This window comes from Podarcis melisellensis (genome assembly GCF_964234715.1).
Source record: "Podarcis melisellensis genome assembly, contig: HAP1_SCAFFOLD_248, whole genome shotgun sequence".
NCBI lineage: Eukaryota > Metazoa > Chordata > Lepidosauria > Squamata > Lacertidae > Podarcis > Podarcis melisellensis.
Genome location: NW_028112959.1, coordinates 44,946 through 62,108, shown reverse-complemented (window position 1 = coordinate 62,108; position 17,163 = coordinate 44,946). Strand labels below are relative to the sequence as shown.

Sequence of the window (17,163 nt, the reverse complement as noted above, 5' to 3'; positions counted from 1 at the left end):
TAAAAACAGCCAAGAGAGACTCTTGGAATTTTACAGACTCTAGAGTGAGAACTGAGGCCTAGATTCAAGATGGATGCCAAGAAGGGGGGAGGCTTGCCTTACCCACCTCCCCTGACTAATGACAATTATGCCTCATGGTCTGTAAAGATGAAAGCCCTGCTTGAGAATCAGAGGCTTTTTGGGGTGATTGAGAACCCCATCCCTGCAGCACCAACGCCAGGTTGGAATTCTCAGAATGTGAGAGCCAGGACGGCCATAATTCTGTGCGTCTCAGATTGTCAATTGGTGCATATTCAGGATTTGCAATATGTGCGAGAGGTTTGGCAGACGCTGCGTAGAACACATCAGAGAGATGCTGGTTCTTCAGCGTTGCTGTATTTTGAAAAGCTGACCAATCTGAGGCTTGCGCCTGATGGAGATGTTCAAGCGCACCTGACGGAGATGAAGTTTTTGCGCCAACAGATGGCGGAGCGCAATTTCCATCTACAGGAAGTGTTTTGCTTCATGGTTATAAACAGCCTGAATCGGACTTACAAAACGGTTGCCAGTCAGCTTGGTTCCCTTCCAGCCAACGATCTCACTTCAGAGAGAGTGTATGCGGTGGTTCTGAATGAACATGACAGACTTGCTGCACTGGAAGTAAAGGACAGGGGGAGGGAGGAACGGAGTTCTAGCTCCCCCACTGCTACTGCTACTGGAGAGGATGCTGTAGCTTTGAACATTGTCCATTGTTACAATTGTGGACAAACTGGGCATCTTCAGCGGAACTGTAAGAAGCCCCGTCAACCAAGGGGAGCTCTGCAAAGCCTGAGGCGTCAGGCAAAAGTCGTACCAAGTCACAGGTGAAACCTGCAAAGGCTTTGATGGCACTAAAAGCCACACCAGAAGTGGGAAACTCTTTTATTTTGGACACTGGAGCGACGCAACACATGACATATCACAGAGAACTGTTTTCGTCGTTTAAGAAGCAAAGCTGCGAGATCTTCAAAGATGGAGAGTTGTATCTTTCTGCCAGAGAGAATGATGGACTGTATTTGTTGACTTTTGATCAAAGTGATTACATGAAATGTAATTCATCTGATTCTAACATGATTTCTTTCGCAGGTATGGCAAAGGACGCCAGGAAGGTGACCAGAGTCGACAGGGCATTTCAGCGGGTGTATGCTGATGTGGTTGGTCCTCTAGCACCATCTAGAGGCAATGCAAGATTTTCCCTTGTGTGTGTGGATTGTTTCTCTAATTGTGTCTGGGCTTTTTTCTTAGAAAAACCACAAGAAGCCTTAGAAAGGTTTAAAGAGTTTTGTGACAAGGTTAAAAATGTGCATGATGCTAACATTGATTGTCTTTTCACAGATGAGAAGCCAATTTTTCTTTTACAGGATTTTCAGGACTTCCTGCAGAAGAAAGGGATAAGGCACAAAGTTGCTGTTTCAGCAGAAGCGTGGAACAGGGGTGTCTGTGTACGGGTGAACAAAGAATTGCAAAAGGGGATGCAAGCGCAATTGCTTAGTTCACATCTGCCACATGAGTTCTGGGCGGAGTCGCTAATGTCATATTGTTATACGTGGTTGAGAAAGGTTTCAAAAGAATTGGGAAGTTCTCCTTTTGAGAAGCTGTTCCATAGAAAACCTTCTGTTGCCCATTTCAAGGTTTTTGGGTCTCATGTGAGGACAGAGGCTCCAGGTGGAGTTAAAAATGTCAAAGGCATTTTTGTGGGATATGAAAAGGGTCTCTACAGAGTAATTTTGTCTGAATCTGGTCGGTCAGGTGATTCTCACAAAATTTCTAGAGAGTGCTCCTGAACAGGAGAGAGTAATTGTTCACACATTTCCCACAGAGGACAACTCACATGATGATGATGATTTTACTGATTACAGTGGTACTGAGTATGACAGTGATAGCTCAGGGAGCTCACTTGACACAGTCATTGAGAGGAAATCTCACACAATGGCTACACCCTCACAGGTGGAGGATGAACCATTGTTCACTATTGGAACTGGTTCTCCAAAAAGTCCTGAGACTGAACCAGTGAGCAGAGAGGATCAGCACCTCATACGTAGGTCTGAGAGAGTTACAAAGGGTGTACCACCCAAGAGTTATTCAAAAGAGTTCGCCAACTTAGCTGTTGCATGTGTTGCTGTTGTACACAACCGAGGACAGGTTGAAACTGTGTCTAAGTCAGAGACAAAGGCACAACAGAGAGTTACTAGCCAAGGTAATGCAGAAGCACCCATTCCTTGGAAGCCAAACAACCAAAGAGGTACACTGGGGAAACCAGTGGCGGGGAGTTCCAAGGGTGGAACTGAAACAACAGGGGAGAGTTATATGTATAACAACTGTTTGTTTTCCTCTTTGGATCAAGCTTTGCTCGCAACACGCATTGATTCTTTTGGGGGAGTATGTTACGAAAAAGGAGCAATGCAGCGAGCTGCAGCTGGCTGGAAAGCCAAACAGGATGTTGATGTTTGGGACTGTACCGTGGGATCGAAAGGACAGTCTATTCACTGTACTGAGCACTGGATGTTAGCTCAGAGTGTCATCTGACCTGTACTGGAAGTACAGGGGTGGAGTTTCTCTCTCTGCTGTTGGTGTTTGGAGAGTGCAGACGTGTTTCTCTGTACTGCTGCATAGACAGAAATAAAGGCATGTAAATACATTTCTGTCTGTCTCTTTCCCCCTCCTGGGGAAGACAGGGAGGAGGGAAGAGTGGTGTGTTCTTCTCACGTTTGAGGAGGATCGCCGATAGAGACCCCACCTGTCTCCTGCCGGGAGTCGCAGACGGGGAGGTCAACAAGTAATCCAAGCCGGGTGCCTGGAGAATGGCACATTCCTCTGACTTGGCTCGAGATTACAACAGCAACAGCTTTCCCCGCTGCGTGAACTCTGCTAAGAGAGCTAAGGGAGCTGGAAGAAGTTTTCGATCGGCACAGACATCCAGTGACGCAGCAAGGAAACATGCTGGACGCAATCTTATCTAACAGAACATGCCCCAGGCATTTTGTGGGCTGGGGCCCAATGCCCGGCAGCCCTGACCCCTCCCCTTACGAACAAAATGACACCTTAAACAAACAAACAAAACCAATAAAACAGTACAAACAGAAAACTGTAAAAATTACAAAAGCAACAAAATCAAAAAAATTCCCCAAACCCAGCCAAACATCCACCCCACTCCCACCCCCACATAGAAAAAAAATTCAAAGAAATCTTTAAAAAACATTTTAAAAACACTCGGTGCCCCTCCAGCAGTAACAGCAACTGCCCTAGTGAGGCCTGTCAGGCCCCGCCCTGGGCCAGGTGGTAAGTGGCAAGAGCAGGGCCCTCAGGCACTCACACAGGGGAGTCTTCCTGGGCAGCAGGCAGCAAGCATTTTGAACAGAAAGCAAAAATTATAATTAACAATGTGGTCTCAGAAGAAATTAGGATTGAGAAGGGAACCAGGCAAGGGTGCCCACTCCCCCCCCCCCCGCTTTCTACTTCTGTCCTAGAGGTGCTGTTGAATATGATAAGGAATGATGAGGAAGTTAAAGGCATAGAAGTGGGAACTAAACAATATAAGTTAAAAGTCTTTGCTGATGATTTGGTATTGACTTTACAGGACCCTGAGTTCAGTGCAATCAAAGCACTGAAGATAATTCAACAGTTCGGACAAGTTGCAGGTTTCAAATTGAATAAGAATAAAACCAAAGTTTTAGGGGGGGAAATAACGATACATGAAAAACTTAACTTAGAGGAACCCACAGGGCTGAAGTTTGTGACAAAAGTGAAATATTTGGGTGTAAATATGACTGCAAAAAAATGCATTTGTACAAAGACAACTATGAAAAGTTATGGAAAGATATCTGTCACGGCCACCCAGGACGGGTCCCAGCTCACAAGAGACCTCACTCCGTTGCAGTTTATTTACAGGAAAAGTTTATTGAAGATTTCTGCTTCTCGTACAGTTCAGCATCGTGGCCGTACGTCTGTCACGTTAGACCGCTGAAGTCCCCTCTGACTCCTCCCCTCTTCCACACCAACTTAATAGCCTGGCTCTAGACCACCTCTTCCTCTCCTTTCTTTTCCGCAGGGTCTTCCTGCCCCCCTGGGTTCCCTCTCTCCGTGACTCGCCTGAGGCTGAATCCTCTGCCGCCTCTTCCCCCCTCCTTCTGGCTTTAGGGCCGGGCTCCTCCCCTGAGCTCTCTCCACTTCCGCGCGCCTCTACGTTTGAACTTGGCGCGCGTACGTTGCTGCTGACCTTTCTTTCGACCGCTACACCACCCCTTGTTCTGCTCTCCACCCTTTCCGGCTGAACACCTTGCTCCAACCCCCTTTCTCTGTTCTCTCCTAATCCTGCTCCCTCCGAGAGGCTGACGACTCCACCCCCTTTACTCCGTTCCGGCTGAGACGCCTCTTGCTGCGTCTGTCTTCCACTGGGCTCCTCTCCGCTTCTCCCTTCTCCTCCCTTTTGCTTGATTAAGGTAACCCCCTTTTGAGAATCCTCTGACTCGCTGCTCAGACTCGTGGATTCCCTCAGAATTCCGTCATCTTCTTCCTCATCCTTCTGCCCCTCCTCCCACTCGCTCTCCGTCTCCTCTGTCATCTCCTCCTCTCTCCCAGAAACCCTGACATCCATCCCCCCCTCGAAGCCCCCCCTTCCCCCCTCCCGCTCGCCGGGTGCAGGTTGAGGAAAACGTGGTTCTTCCGGGGTCGGTTCAGGATACAAGTTGTCCACTTCAACGTTCTCCTCTGTCATCTCCGTATATGTGTGTTCGAACTCGGGTTCCCCACCCACAGACCTCACTCCGTTGCAGTTTATTTACAGGAAAAGTTTATTGAAGATTTCTGCTTCTCGTACAGTTCAGCATCGTGGCCGTACGTCTGTCACGTTAGACCGCTGAAGTCCCCTCTGACTCCTCCCCTCTTCCACACCAACTTAATAGCCTGGCTCTAGACCACCTCTTCCTCTCCTTTCTTTTCCGCAGGGTCTTCCTGCCCCCCTGGGTTCCCTCTCTCCGTGACTCGCCTGAGGCTGAATCCTCTGCCGCCTCTTCCCCCCTCCTTCTGGCTTTAGGGCCGGGCTCCTCCCCTGAGCTCTCTCCACTTCCGCGCGCCTCTACGTTTGAACTTGGCGCGCGTACGTTGCTGCTGACCTTTCTTTCGACCGCTACACCACCCCTTGTTCTGCTCTCCACCCTTTCCGGCTGAACACCTTGCTCCAACCCCCTTTCTCTGTTCTCTCCTAATCCTGCTCCCTCCGAGAGGCTGACGACTCCACCCCCTTTACTCCGTTCCGGCTGAGACGCCTCTTGCTGCGTCTGTCTTCCACTGGGCTCCTCTCCGCTTCTCCCTTCTCCTCCCTTTTGCTTGATTAAGGTAACCCCCTTTTGAGAATCCTCTGACTCGCTGCTCAGACTCGTGGATTCCCTCAGAATTCCGTCATCTTCTTCCTCATCCTTCTGCCCCTCCTCCCACTCGCTCTCCGTCTCCTCTGTCATCTCCTCCTCTCTCCCAGAAACCCTGACAATATCAAAACAGATTTGGATATTTGGACAAGGTTGAAACTATCGTTGCTGGGCCGAATTTCTGTGATAAATATGAATGTATTGCCTAAGTTGTTATTCTTGTTCCAAGTACTCCCTATCATTGATAAGTTGAATTGTTTTAAGGAATGGCAAAAGGTATTATCTAAATTTATCTGACGGGAAAAACCCCAGAATTAAGTTTAAATCATTAACAGATGTAAAAGAGAGGGGGGTTTCTCCCTGCCAGATTTAAGGATTTACTTTGCAGCTGCAGCCTTTTGCTGGCTGAAACAATGTTTTTTATCGGAAGATACAGATGTTTTGGATTTAGAAGGTTTTAACAATTTATTTGGTTGGCATGCATATTTATGGTATGACAACATAGAAGCTCACAAAGGATTTAAAAATCATATAATTAGAAAATCTTTGGATGATGTTTGGATAAGATACAGGGATTTGTTAGAAAGGAAAACACTCAGATGGATATCACCATTGGAAGCTAAGACCCATAAAAGGTTGAATATGAAAGATACATGGTTGAAGTATTATGATCAGTTGAAAGATAAATTAGATGATTTAATCCAGTACATCCAGATAAATGAAGTGTTTAAAATGGATAAGAAAATTGGTTTTCAAACAGAGAAATCCAATCTGGAAACAGAATTATTAGATACAAAACCAAAAAATCTATATAAGATGTATAATTTATTGCTGGAATGGCATACGAGAGATGAACAAGTGAAATCTGTAATGATTGAATGGGCCAGGGATGTGGGGCACAATATCATGATGGTGGACAGGGAGAAATTGTGGAAAAAAGAATTGGAAGAAACAAGATTTACCAACTATCGAAGAATGGCAGATGAAGATGATGGACTATATGGGATTTGCCAAACTGACCGGGAGACTCCGAGACCAGAGAGAAGAGATGGTGGAAGAAGATTGGAAGAAGTTTAAGAAATATTTGAAAAAATATGTTAATATTTAAATCTGAGAATAGCTTTGGAAGTGGATATAGGCTGTAGGCTTACAAGTAGAAGATAGTGTATTTTGAAATAATATTATTTGTAAGCAATAAAATGTGAAGTTACCGTATTTTTCGCTCTATAAGATGCACCAGACCATAAGACACACCTAGTTTTTGGAGGAGGAAAACAAGAAAAAATATATTCTGAATCCCAGAACCCAGAACAGCAAGAGGGATCGCTGTGCAGCATGCATTCACTCCATAAGACGCACACAGAATTCCCCTTACTTTTTAGGAGGGAAAAAGTGAGTCTTATAGAGCAAAAAATATGGTAATTTAAGTGTGATAAAAAAGATGGTTAGAAACTATGATATATGTAAACTGCTAAAGGAGAGCACACAGGGAAATCCAGTTTAGACTCCATGAGCCTGTACATTATATTAAGAGGTATTTTTTTGTCCCAACATACATCACTTTAAGCTCATTGACAATGAACTGTATTTTCTGCCCATTCACCCCATTTGTAGAGCTCTTTTTGGAGCTCCTAGCAGTCTCTCTTCCTTTGAACAACCCTGACCAATTTACTGCCATCAGCAAACTTTGCCCCCTCCCTGCTCCCTCCTAAGTCTAGATCATTTTTGAACAAGTTGAAAAGCCGCAGGTCCCAATACTGATCTTGAGGGGACTCCGCTTTTTGCTCCTCTCCATTCAGAGAACTGTCCGTTTACTCTCTTGGTGCTTCAGAAGGGCTGCCTCAGACAGAGGGGGCACATTTCTTCTAGGGCACATTTCCAGGGTTCCCACGGTGCCCCCCAGCCTGGCTTCACTCGGCCAGGGCAGCTGCATTTTGCTTCGCTGCAGGTGAACCACCTCCCTGAAACTTGGGATCTTAAGAAACTGTGACGGGGGGGGGGCAGAGGGGGTGCGGCTTCCACACACTTGTGAAGTAGCCATGGAGGGGGGAAGGCAGGCATAATGGGGGGGGAGTGGCATGGAGCAATTAGCGAAAAGGAGCTTCTGGAGCCTGTGCTGCCCCCTCCCTGAAACTTTCCTGAGCCTCTCCCCTTTTCATTTCAAGGATTGGGGGTCCCGCACAGCCCTCAGGGCACCTCAGTATCTTGGGGGGGGCTATTTTGTTTGCTGAGGGCAGGGACACAATCCTGTCCCATTGTGGGGTGTCAGGCTTTTAGGTAAGAGGCTCAGGTGGAAAAGCACTGAGACAACAGCAGCAAGAATATTCATCGCAAAGTATTGGAAGACACAAGAATTACCCACCCGAGAAGAATGGCAGACGAAAGTGATGGACTATATGGAATTGGCTGAGATGACTGGCAGAATCCGGGACCAAGGGGAAGAGTTGGTGGAAGAAGATTGGAAAAAATTTAAAGTATATCTTCAAAAATATTGTAAAATTAAGGAATGTTAGAAAGATGTTGGAAAAAGAAAGTTAGGTAGTTTTGGTAGAAATGATATAAAGGAATAAGTAAAAATGAGTTGATGAAATTGATGAAAGAGAGGACATTAAAATATAACATATTAAATTAAATTACTTAAAAGAAAATTAGGTTGGAAGGATTTGCTGAAACAACGATTTGAATTAGAATACAAAACTGGGAGGCGTGAGGAGGTCAAGGAAAGAAGTAAAGGAAGAAAGTTATATAAAGGTTTAATCTGTTCTTTTTTTTAAGAGAATGTATTTTTATTTTTTATTTTTTCTCTGTTGTTGTATTCTTTTTTGTATTTGGTATTGTTCTTTTTTTTTGTAACTTTTAAACTTCAAATGAATATTATTTAAAAAAAGAAGGAAAAGCACTGAGAAGGAAAAAATCCTGGGGTGCTGATTTCCTCCACTGCCCAGCTCCCCTGGGTCCACACCCCGTGGTCCCTCCGGGGTCAGCAAAGAAGGAGAATCCAGGCAAGTTAAAGGAGCAAAACAGCAGTCAGGAGACCTGATATTTATTTGTAGCAACAAGCTTCATCCACACAAAGAGTAGGAACCCCGAGAAGATGGTTGCATGAACTTTTATGACTTTTACCCCCTTTCCCACAATAAATTCTCCAACAATTTCATCAATACGTGACATGGGGTTTTTGGGGGGGGTTGTTGCTGTTGGCGTTTTGTATTTATATTTTAGATCTTCTTGTGATTCATGTGGAAATTGTTCAATTTTTCAATCCCATCATTCCAAACTAACCTATCGCCATCTAGCAATACCTAAAATGTGCTCTTCTACTGTAATTACATTAATATATTAATGTCATTGATACATGTGTACACAACTTTAAACACAAACACCAAGACATTGCACTGAAACTTTCAGTAAACGTGCATGCATGCAATTTCCAAGAGTCTCATTCGAGAATCGGTGTGGTACAGTCCTTAAGACTTTTGGACTAGGGAGACCTAGGTTCAAATCTCCACTCAGCCATGCAGCTCACTGGGTGATGGCTTCACGGCCCAACCTTCCTCACAGGGTTGTTGTCAGGATTAACCAATGAGGGGGAGAACCACTTAAGACCACACTGAGCTTCTTGAAGAAACAGGTGGTATATAAAGGCATCCAATAAATTTCACTAAGAAGAAAGGTAAGATTCTGCTCGTAGGCAAGAAGAATCAGCTGCACAAATATAAGATGGGACATGCCAGGCTTACCAGTAGTACATATGGAAAAGACCTGGGGTCTTAGACTACCATGAGTCAACAGTATGATGTAGCAGCAAAAAAGGCTGTTATTCTAGGCTGTGTCCAAAGAACTCAAGTGTCCAGCTCAAGAGAAGTAACAGCCCCACTTTCTTCTGCCTTGTTCAGACCACACCTGGAGTCCTGTGTCCAGTTCTGGGTGCCCCAACTTAAGAAGGATTTTGACAAGCTGGAAGGTGTGCAGAGGGGGGTGAGCAAGACAATTAAGCGTTGGGAAACCAAGCCTTCTGAGGAACAGGAAGGGATGCCACGTGGAAGATTGAACAAGCTTGTTTTCACTGGCTCTGGAGGCTGGGACCCAAACCAATGGCTTCAAATTAGAGACGTCCTTGGAAGGTTGTGGACTCTCCTTCCTTGCGGTTTGTAAGGAGAAGTTTGAAGGCAATATGTCATGGATGCTTGAGTTGAGAGTCCTGCAGTGGACTAGATGACCCAGGGGTCTCCTGCAGCTCTAAAATTCTATGATTTTATGAATTCTCTATGAATTCTTTGATGGGCCATGAGCTTGGTCCTCTTACCAAAGCTCTTTCCGCATTCCAAGCACTGATATGGTTTCTCACCACTGTGAATTCTTTGATGGGAGGGAGACTTTGCTTCTGACTGAAGCTCTTCCCACAATCCAAGCATTGATAGGGTTTCTCCCCTGTGTGGATTCTTTGGTGGGAAGCGAGACCGGACCTCACAGTGAAGCTCTTCCCACGTTGGGAGCACTGACATGGTTTCTCATCACTGTGAATTCTTGGGTGTGCCACGAGATTGGCGTGGTGACTAAAGGTCTTTCCACATTCCAAACACTGATATTGTTTCCCCCCTGTGTGAATTCTTTGGTGGGAAGTGAGATCGGCTCTCTGGAGGAAACTCTTTCCACAATCCAATCATTGATAGGATTTCTCCCCGGTATGAATGCTTTGATGGGTAGCGAGATGGGCGCTTTTACAGAAGCTCTTTCCACGTTCCAAGCACTGTGAATTCTTTGGTGGGAAGTGAGATTGGCTCTGTGGCAGTAACTCTTTCCACATTCCGAGCACTGATAGGGTTTCTCACCACTGTGAATTCTTTGATGGGAAGTGAGATTTTGCTTCCGACTGAAGCTCTTCCCACATTCCAAGCACTGATAGGGTTTCTCACCACTGTGAATTCTTTGATGGGAAATGAGACTTGCCTTCTGACTAAAGCGGTTTCCACAATTCTTGCATTGATAGGGTTTCTCCCCAGTATGAATTCTTTGGTGGGAAGTGAGACCAGAGCTCACAGTGAAACTCTTCCCACATTCTGAGCACTGATAGGGTTTCTCACCACTGTGAATTCTTTGATGGGCTGTGAGATTTGCCCTGTGATTGAAGCTCCTCCCACATTCCGAGCACTGATAGGGTTTCTCACCTGTATGAATTATTTGATGGGCTGTGAGATGGGTGCTCTGACTGAAGCTCTTTCCACACTCTCGGCATTGAAATGGCTTCTCCCCCCTGTGAATTCTCTGGTGTTTATGGAAGGTTGTGCTTGTATTAAAGCTTTGCCTACAATCCAAGCCCTGATAGGGTTTCTCCCTGCTGTGAGTTATTTGATGCGAAATGAAATGTGCACTCGTACTGAAGCTCTTTCCACATTCCAAGTATTTCATTGGGTCCTCCCCTGTGTGAATTATTTTCTGTGAAGTGAGTCTTTCATTCCAACAGAAAGTTTTTCCCCATTCAGAGAACTGAGAGGGTTTCTTCTCAATAGCATTTCTTTGGTGGGTAGTCAAATGGGAACTGTGACTGAAGCTCTCTCCACACTCCAAGAGTGGCAATGGCTTCTCCGCTGTGTGAATTCTGTCATGGGCATCCTCTCTCTCTATTTCTGAATCATCACCACCTGCAATAAAGAAAGAAATGGATTAGAGCTGCCAGAAGAAATGGAGTGCCACTGTATTGAGTATCGATCACCAACCCTTGTGATAGAGAAAGAATTCCATGTATCAACATTGCTGACCACACACTAGAGGTGAGCAGTGTTAGAAACAGAGATAGGACAGCTAGGACATAAAGAGGACCTTAAACCTAGGTTATGGGCTCAAAAATGGAATGTCCATATGCACTCTCCTATGACAAAAATACAAAGCTGAAAAGGAATGAACAGCAGCTGAAATAATATGTTCATTTTTCACATGGTCTAGTCCTTCCCCTGCCCACCCCTCTGAGTTTTTAAGAAGGTCTCTCCTTCAGTCTTTAGAGAGTAGCTGGAAGTGGGGAGGCAGGTAAAGGTCCTCCTTTCCTTCCACTCTGCAGTTCTAATCTGAAATCCTAGGTTCTGCGAGCAGAGCTCAGAAACTGCTTGTGTCTATGACATTCCCTGTTGCGAAATGTGTCTAGAACCATGCGAGTTTCAGACACTGGAGGTGGTGGATGATTTTGTCTACCTAAGAAACCAACAGCCTCTTCGTTGATGAAGGTCTATCAGGATTGTGTGTTGAGCAAGCTGCTTTGTGAAGTGAATTGTGGGCAATTACAACCATAAGAAACAACCCCCAATGCCTTCCACAAGCTCTGTGTCAGGAAGATTTTGGGCAATGCAAGGCAGGACAGTGTCAAACAAAGATGTGCTTTCCTAACCTCAAATTCCTAGCATGTTCCCATTCCATTCTCAGCAAGGTCTATGCTGACTTCATCATGTCCAAGGTCAAAACAGTCAATAGACCTCCATTTAAGGTGAGTTTAGGGGGTAATATAATCCCAGGTGCTGCAAATGGCCCTGTTGACTTCCATCGAAACCAGGGAGCCTTATCACAGAGAGAGATGCATGGAATTTCCAAAGAGAGATTGGGATCCAAAAGGGAGCCTTACTGAGAGAGGCCATGATCCCATGATTCTCCTCCATGACTTCCTTATGCAGAGCTCTCTGGTCAGGATCCAGCAACGCCCATTCCTCATCTGTGAAATGAACAGCGACATCTTCAAAGCACACTGGACCCTAAGAGAGAAAGGAAAAGGTCCTCTTTAGAGAGCATAAAGATTATCTGCTACACATTGCTCTGTTTCTTTCTGCTCTTTAAATTGTGTTTTCTTTCAATGGGATCGTCCTGCTGCACGTTTTAATTGTGGGTGCTGCTTTTAATGTCTTAGTGAAATTCTTTTCTTGTGTGATTTAGTGATGGACATTAATCTTTGTGTAAATGGAAGGAATTCATTGTGTTCTGAAAATCCTTCTGTCTGTGCCAGATGGAAGGATCCCCTCTCTGCTCCCCATGTCCTGTTCTTGGGGGGGGGGAGACACTTCTGATGCCCTAAAGACAACTTTAGTCCACTGGGGGAATGGAGGGTGAATCCTGGGAACTGTTTTTTAGGCTTTTTGAACTGCTTAGAAGTCTATTTTAACATTCAATGATAACTCTAGAAATAAAACGACAATGACTTATGAATTATCTTACTGACCTTCAGAAGGTGAGTTAAGGCAAGGTGGCTGTTCCTTATTCTCAGCACATTATGCTTTTCCAAACGCATTCCCAGCTTCTTGGCTTCTGTCCAAGCTGCCCTTGACAAAGATGCCTTCAGAGAAGCTTGGACAGAAGCCAAGAGGAGGAGAGAGATTCCTTGGGGGCCAGAGGCACCCTGGCTGCCCCACCCCTCAGCCCCCTTCCCCACAGGGCTCCCTCCCTCTACCTGAGCTGCTTCCACAGCCGTTGCTTCTTCCCCACCAGGAATAGATGGAAGAGGAGGTCTTGCTGGCATCATCTGGTCACCTACAAGAGACAGAGGTAAGTGGGAAGCCAGGAGTGCAGCTGCTCTCCAAAAAGTCTCACCTTCTGAGTGCATCTGGACATTTGGACCCATTTCATAATTTAGTTGGGTTAAAAAATACATCTCCCTCCTTGGTGCTCTTGGCCCCAAGTGTCTCCCCCCCCAAAAAAAAAGATGACAAAAACCCATGGATTTGTTTTGATATCCACAGAAAGGGACCAAACAGAGAACGGACTCCTTCGTTACCCAGCAGCCCCTCTCTGGTGTCCAGCGTAGTCCTTTTGGTCTCAGAGGAATCTGGGCCCATTTCTGCAAACAGATCCTGTCTCTGAAATAGCAACAAAGATTCAAAACAGAGAATATGAAGAAGAGTTAGAAAAGGAAGACAGAGGCAAAAACTGAAGGGCAATCTGATAGCATTCAATGGCTGCTTTCCAAAAAGGGATGTAGAGTTTTCAGATCCCTTCACTCATGTTCGGAGCCCCTTTGGAGTATCCAGAGGAAAGTCTCTCTCACCTGCTGCTCTGCCTGCTTCCTCTCCTCCGCCTGACTCAGGAGGAAACCTTCGGCCAGGGCCACTGCCTGGGAACTGGTCTCTGCTCCGCATTCCCTCACCCAGCTCTCCATCTCCGGTGGAAGGACAGCCAGGAATTGCTCCAAGATCACCAGGTCCAGCATCTCAGCTTTCGTGTGCCTTTCTGGCTTCAGCCATTGATGGTAAAGGTGGTAGAGTCGGCTGCAAACCTCTCGGGGTCCTTTGGCCTCCTGGAAGCAGAACTGCCTGAACTGCTGGCTCTGCACCTCTGAGCAAAGAGTGTCCTCCTCACCCAGGATCTTCTGCACAGTTTCTCCCCAGAATCCCCCACTGTTCCCAGTTCTGATGGCATGACCTCTTCCTGCTTCAGGGCCAGCTGAGTTTTCCTCATCCATCTGTGCTCTCAGGAAGCCTCCAAGAGAGAAAATCCCTTGATCTTCTGCCAAGTTCTGTCTGTGTGAATTACAGGTCCTTGCAAATTCCACAAAGCAAATACATCGTTCTGTTACAAAACTGACCTATTGCCTGGAAGAGAAAAATATTCCGTGAGGAAGTATGTATGAGTCTTGGAAGAGCCAGCTCTGGACTGCACCACAACCCAGACTCTTGAGGTTTCTTTAGAAAGGAGAAGGAAAACGTATTTTTCGCTCCATAAAATGCACCTGAGCATAAGGCGCACCTAGTTTTTAGAAGGGGATGCAAGAAAAAATATTTTTAAAGGGAGCTCTGAGCAGAGCCTGTATGCATCCCAGGCTCTGCTCAGCTCTCCCTTTCACGAGCCGCGTGGAGCGTGTGTGTGGCGCTTGCAGGCTTTTCCCCACTGTCCCTCTGTCCCTTCCCCCACCTCCCACAAAAGCCACCAAGAGTCGCACGCTCTTTAAGGGGGGCACGGCTCCTGCGAGAAGGGAGAAAGAACTGACTGGCTGTGTCACTCCCTCCTGGGGGAAGAGCACGAAAGAGCCGCGCGGAGCGTGTGTGTGACTCTTGAGGGCGTTTCCTGCCTGCATTCGCTCCATAAGACGCACACACATTTCCCCTTTTTTAGGAGGGAAAAACTGTGTCTTATGGAGAGAAAAATATGTTAAGTCTCCAGCCCTCTTACAGGGAAAGTGACCATGCAAAATGTGCAGGGAACTGTTGGTCTTTCTGAGAGATGAATCAGACTGGTTGCTCCTGTCTTTCAGCGTTTTCAGTCAAGGAATGAAGTCAGGACTGTGATTGACAAGTGAGTCATTTGTACTGAGTGTTATCTGAGCATTGGGTTATAGTGGGGGTCCTAACTCAGGGTTCCTCAAGAGTTGTCTTCTGCCCAACCCCATTCAGAGCACATTTATTCCCTTATCTAGCTAACTCCTGAGGGCCAAATGACATGTGGGTGGGGTCAAAGGACAACACTCAAAAGCAAATAGAGTGGGACTCGCCTTTCTATGTGTGTAATGTGTTTTCAACTGTTCTTATTGCTGTTTTTTAAATTTTATAATCTGCTCGTGGAAATTCAGGTGATTGGCAAGGAACTAACAATAACCATGATGATGTTAAATTGCTTAATGCTCCCCCTCCCCAGTCATGAATACTTGAGGGCACTCCTGGGTCCATCATGGTCTCTTGAGGCCCATGTCCAGCTCAGGCTAGTTCCCCACCCCACAGACCTTTCGGGACAGAGAGGACATGGTCCTGGTTCTCCCTGCTCTGCACCAGATGGGATGGTTGCAACGCTCTCTGTATGGAACTGCCTTGAAGGTGACTCGGGAACTGGCCCAAAATGCAGCGGCCAGATGATTGGCTGGGCTGCCTCTCTTTATGAATGGCATTTCTCTCCCACCTCCTTGTCCAAGGAGATCAAGGTGGCATCCATGGCTCTGCCCCTCCCCACTGAGTCCCCCCACAACAAACACATTGGATTCCTGTTTTAAAACAGTTGCATTGGTTGTTTCCATTCCAGCAGGACCTCTCCTGCTCTGAATGCCTTGGCTTGTGAGACCTCCAGTGGTGCTTTCATAGAACTATAGAAGTGGATGGCACCCCAAGGATCATCTAGCTCAACCCCAGGCAATCTCAGAGAACAGACTTGCATCTGGAGGAACTAAGCACTGGAGCAGAAAATGAGCCCTGCAGGATCAGGCCATAGGGCTGCGCCATAGAACAGAGGAACCCCCCCCCCCATCGCCCTCTCCTCCTCCTCCTCCACGGATTGGTCTCCTCCTCTTTTAATGCGACCTTGATTGGTGGCCTCCGTGGCTCTTGTGGGAGGGAGTTCCACAGGTTTTACTCTGCCCTGCAAGAGGAAGCGCTTTCTCTTACCTTCCTTCCTCCCTCCCTCCCTCCCTCCCTTCCTTCTGCTTGCACAGGTGAGGTTTTAGGGACCAGGGTATATTTCATGTCCGGATGTTTCCATCCGCGGACAACCTCTGTTATACAAGGGGACTGATCCATACATCCAAATGGGCTTTCTCTGCATGCATTTCCCCGCTCCTGGATCCAAGGGGCCAGCAGCGCATCCATGCAAAGGAAGAGCAGAGCTGCCGCCCTCCTGCGACCCTCCGCGCCCTGACTTGCCCCCCCCCTCTCGCCATGCAGCGCTGGGACCCCCGCTCTCCCCATGGGCCCTATCCTGGGAGAGAGGAGACTCACCGGATCCCAGCAGGCGCCCCCAAACAGCCTCTGCAGAGCAGAACCAACGGGACCCCCACACGCCCGACTTCTTGCAGGAAAGGGAGGGGTTGGGCTTTCGCTCTGGAGGACCCTGCCCCCCCCCCGTCTTACTTTCCTCTCTAGGAATCTAGCTCGTTTCCGTTTAACCCTTGGCAAGCTGAGCGCACCCAACTCACGCCTCTCCCTCTCCCGAGAGCCGGAGCATCGCGCACCAATGGCATCCCGAGAAGGCGGAGGAGGAGAGGTTTATGGATTACTTCCGGAAAGGGATACTTTCACTTTTGGACAGCAGCTGAAAGGCCCCCTAACAGCTGGCGCCTGAACACGGGTCCTAAGAAATCTTCACTGGCTCCCAGTCCGTTTCCGAGCACTGTTCAAAGTGTTGCTCCTGACCTTGAAAGCCCTAAATGGTCTCAGCCAGAGGAAAACATTTCCGCAAAAAGACCAAAACTCCGGCATGTAGCCGCAGGCGATACAATAGGAGCCTTTCTGCAAATGGCCTTTGCAACACAACTCATTGGATGGTAACAAAGTATACACGTTTGCCTCTTTGCAACGGATGCTTTCGCTTAGCCCCGTTTCCTCAATGAATCCACCCATTTCTTGATGAGATGTAACTTCTGCCAGTAAAGCTGAGCTGAAATAGTACGGAGAGCAAAACTGCAGCCCTGTCTGACCCCAGTCAGCCTCCAGACTCCCCCAGTCACGTGGCAGGAGATTCTTCCTGAGCCCCCCCCCCACGTGAGATGGGTATGACATCATGGATGATCCAATGGTGATCCCCATGATCCAAGCAGACTGGTCCAAAGAGCAGATCTGTAAGCCTGAATGAAACAGGTCTTCGATTATGGATTCTGGAGTCAAGTAATCCGCCCTTTCCAATGATCTCTCAGGCTGGCCAGGAAAAGGCAGGGAGCAGGAATCCCCAGGCATCCCGGTTGACAGACAGACTTGTCATGTTGCCAAAACATGGAGCCTGATCTGATTTCCAGGTACAACTCACTTTGTGGCGCAACCGGGGATGTTTTTGGGGTGCTCTCTCTGTGACGGGGGGGTGCGACTGAGGGTGTAGAAATTGCAACGCGCTTTAG

At 47.1% G+C, this 17,163-nt stretch overlaps 3 protein-coding genes across 3 annotated transcripts in view; 2 read left to right on the top strand and 1 right to left on the bottom strand.

The window, feature by feature from the left end:
• The window catches only part of LOC309362432 (uncharacterized protein), a gene marked incomplete at its 3' end in the record, with an annotated part of 79,718 nt that overhangs the window by 17,620 nt on the left and 44,935 nt on the right, over window positions 1-17,163 (top strand). The window lies entirely within an intron of this gene.
• Window positions 1-17,163, top strand: part of LOC309362428 (uncharacterized protein) — a 62,301-nt gene that overhangs the window by 17,451 nt on the left and 27,687 nt on the right. The gene's annotated exons all lie outside the window — the stretch shown is intronic.
• LOC309362431 (uncharacterized protein) lies at window positions 9,682-16,198 on the bottom strand. Its single transcript, XM_081931781.1, has 6 exons — window positions 16,052-16,198; window positions 13,402-13,832; window positions 13,132-13,213; window positions 12,808-12,887; window positions 11,992-12,118; window positions 9,682-10,801 (listed from the first exon to the last, which is right to left on the bottom strand). The coding sequence occupies exons 2-6, from the start codon at window positions 13,813-13,815 to the stop codon at window positions 9,849-9,851; spliced, it is 1,656 nt and encodes a 551-aa protein (XP_081787907.1). The 5' UTR covers window positions 13,816-13,832; window positions 16,052-16,198; the 3' UTR covers window positions 9,682-9,848.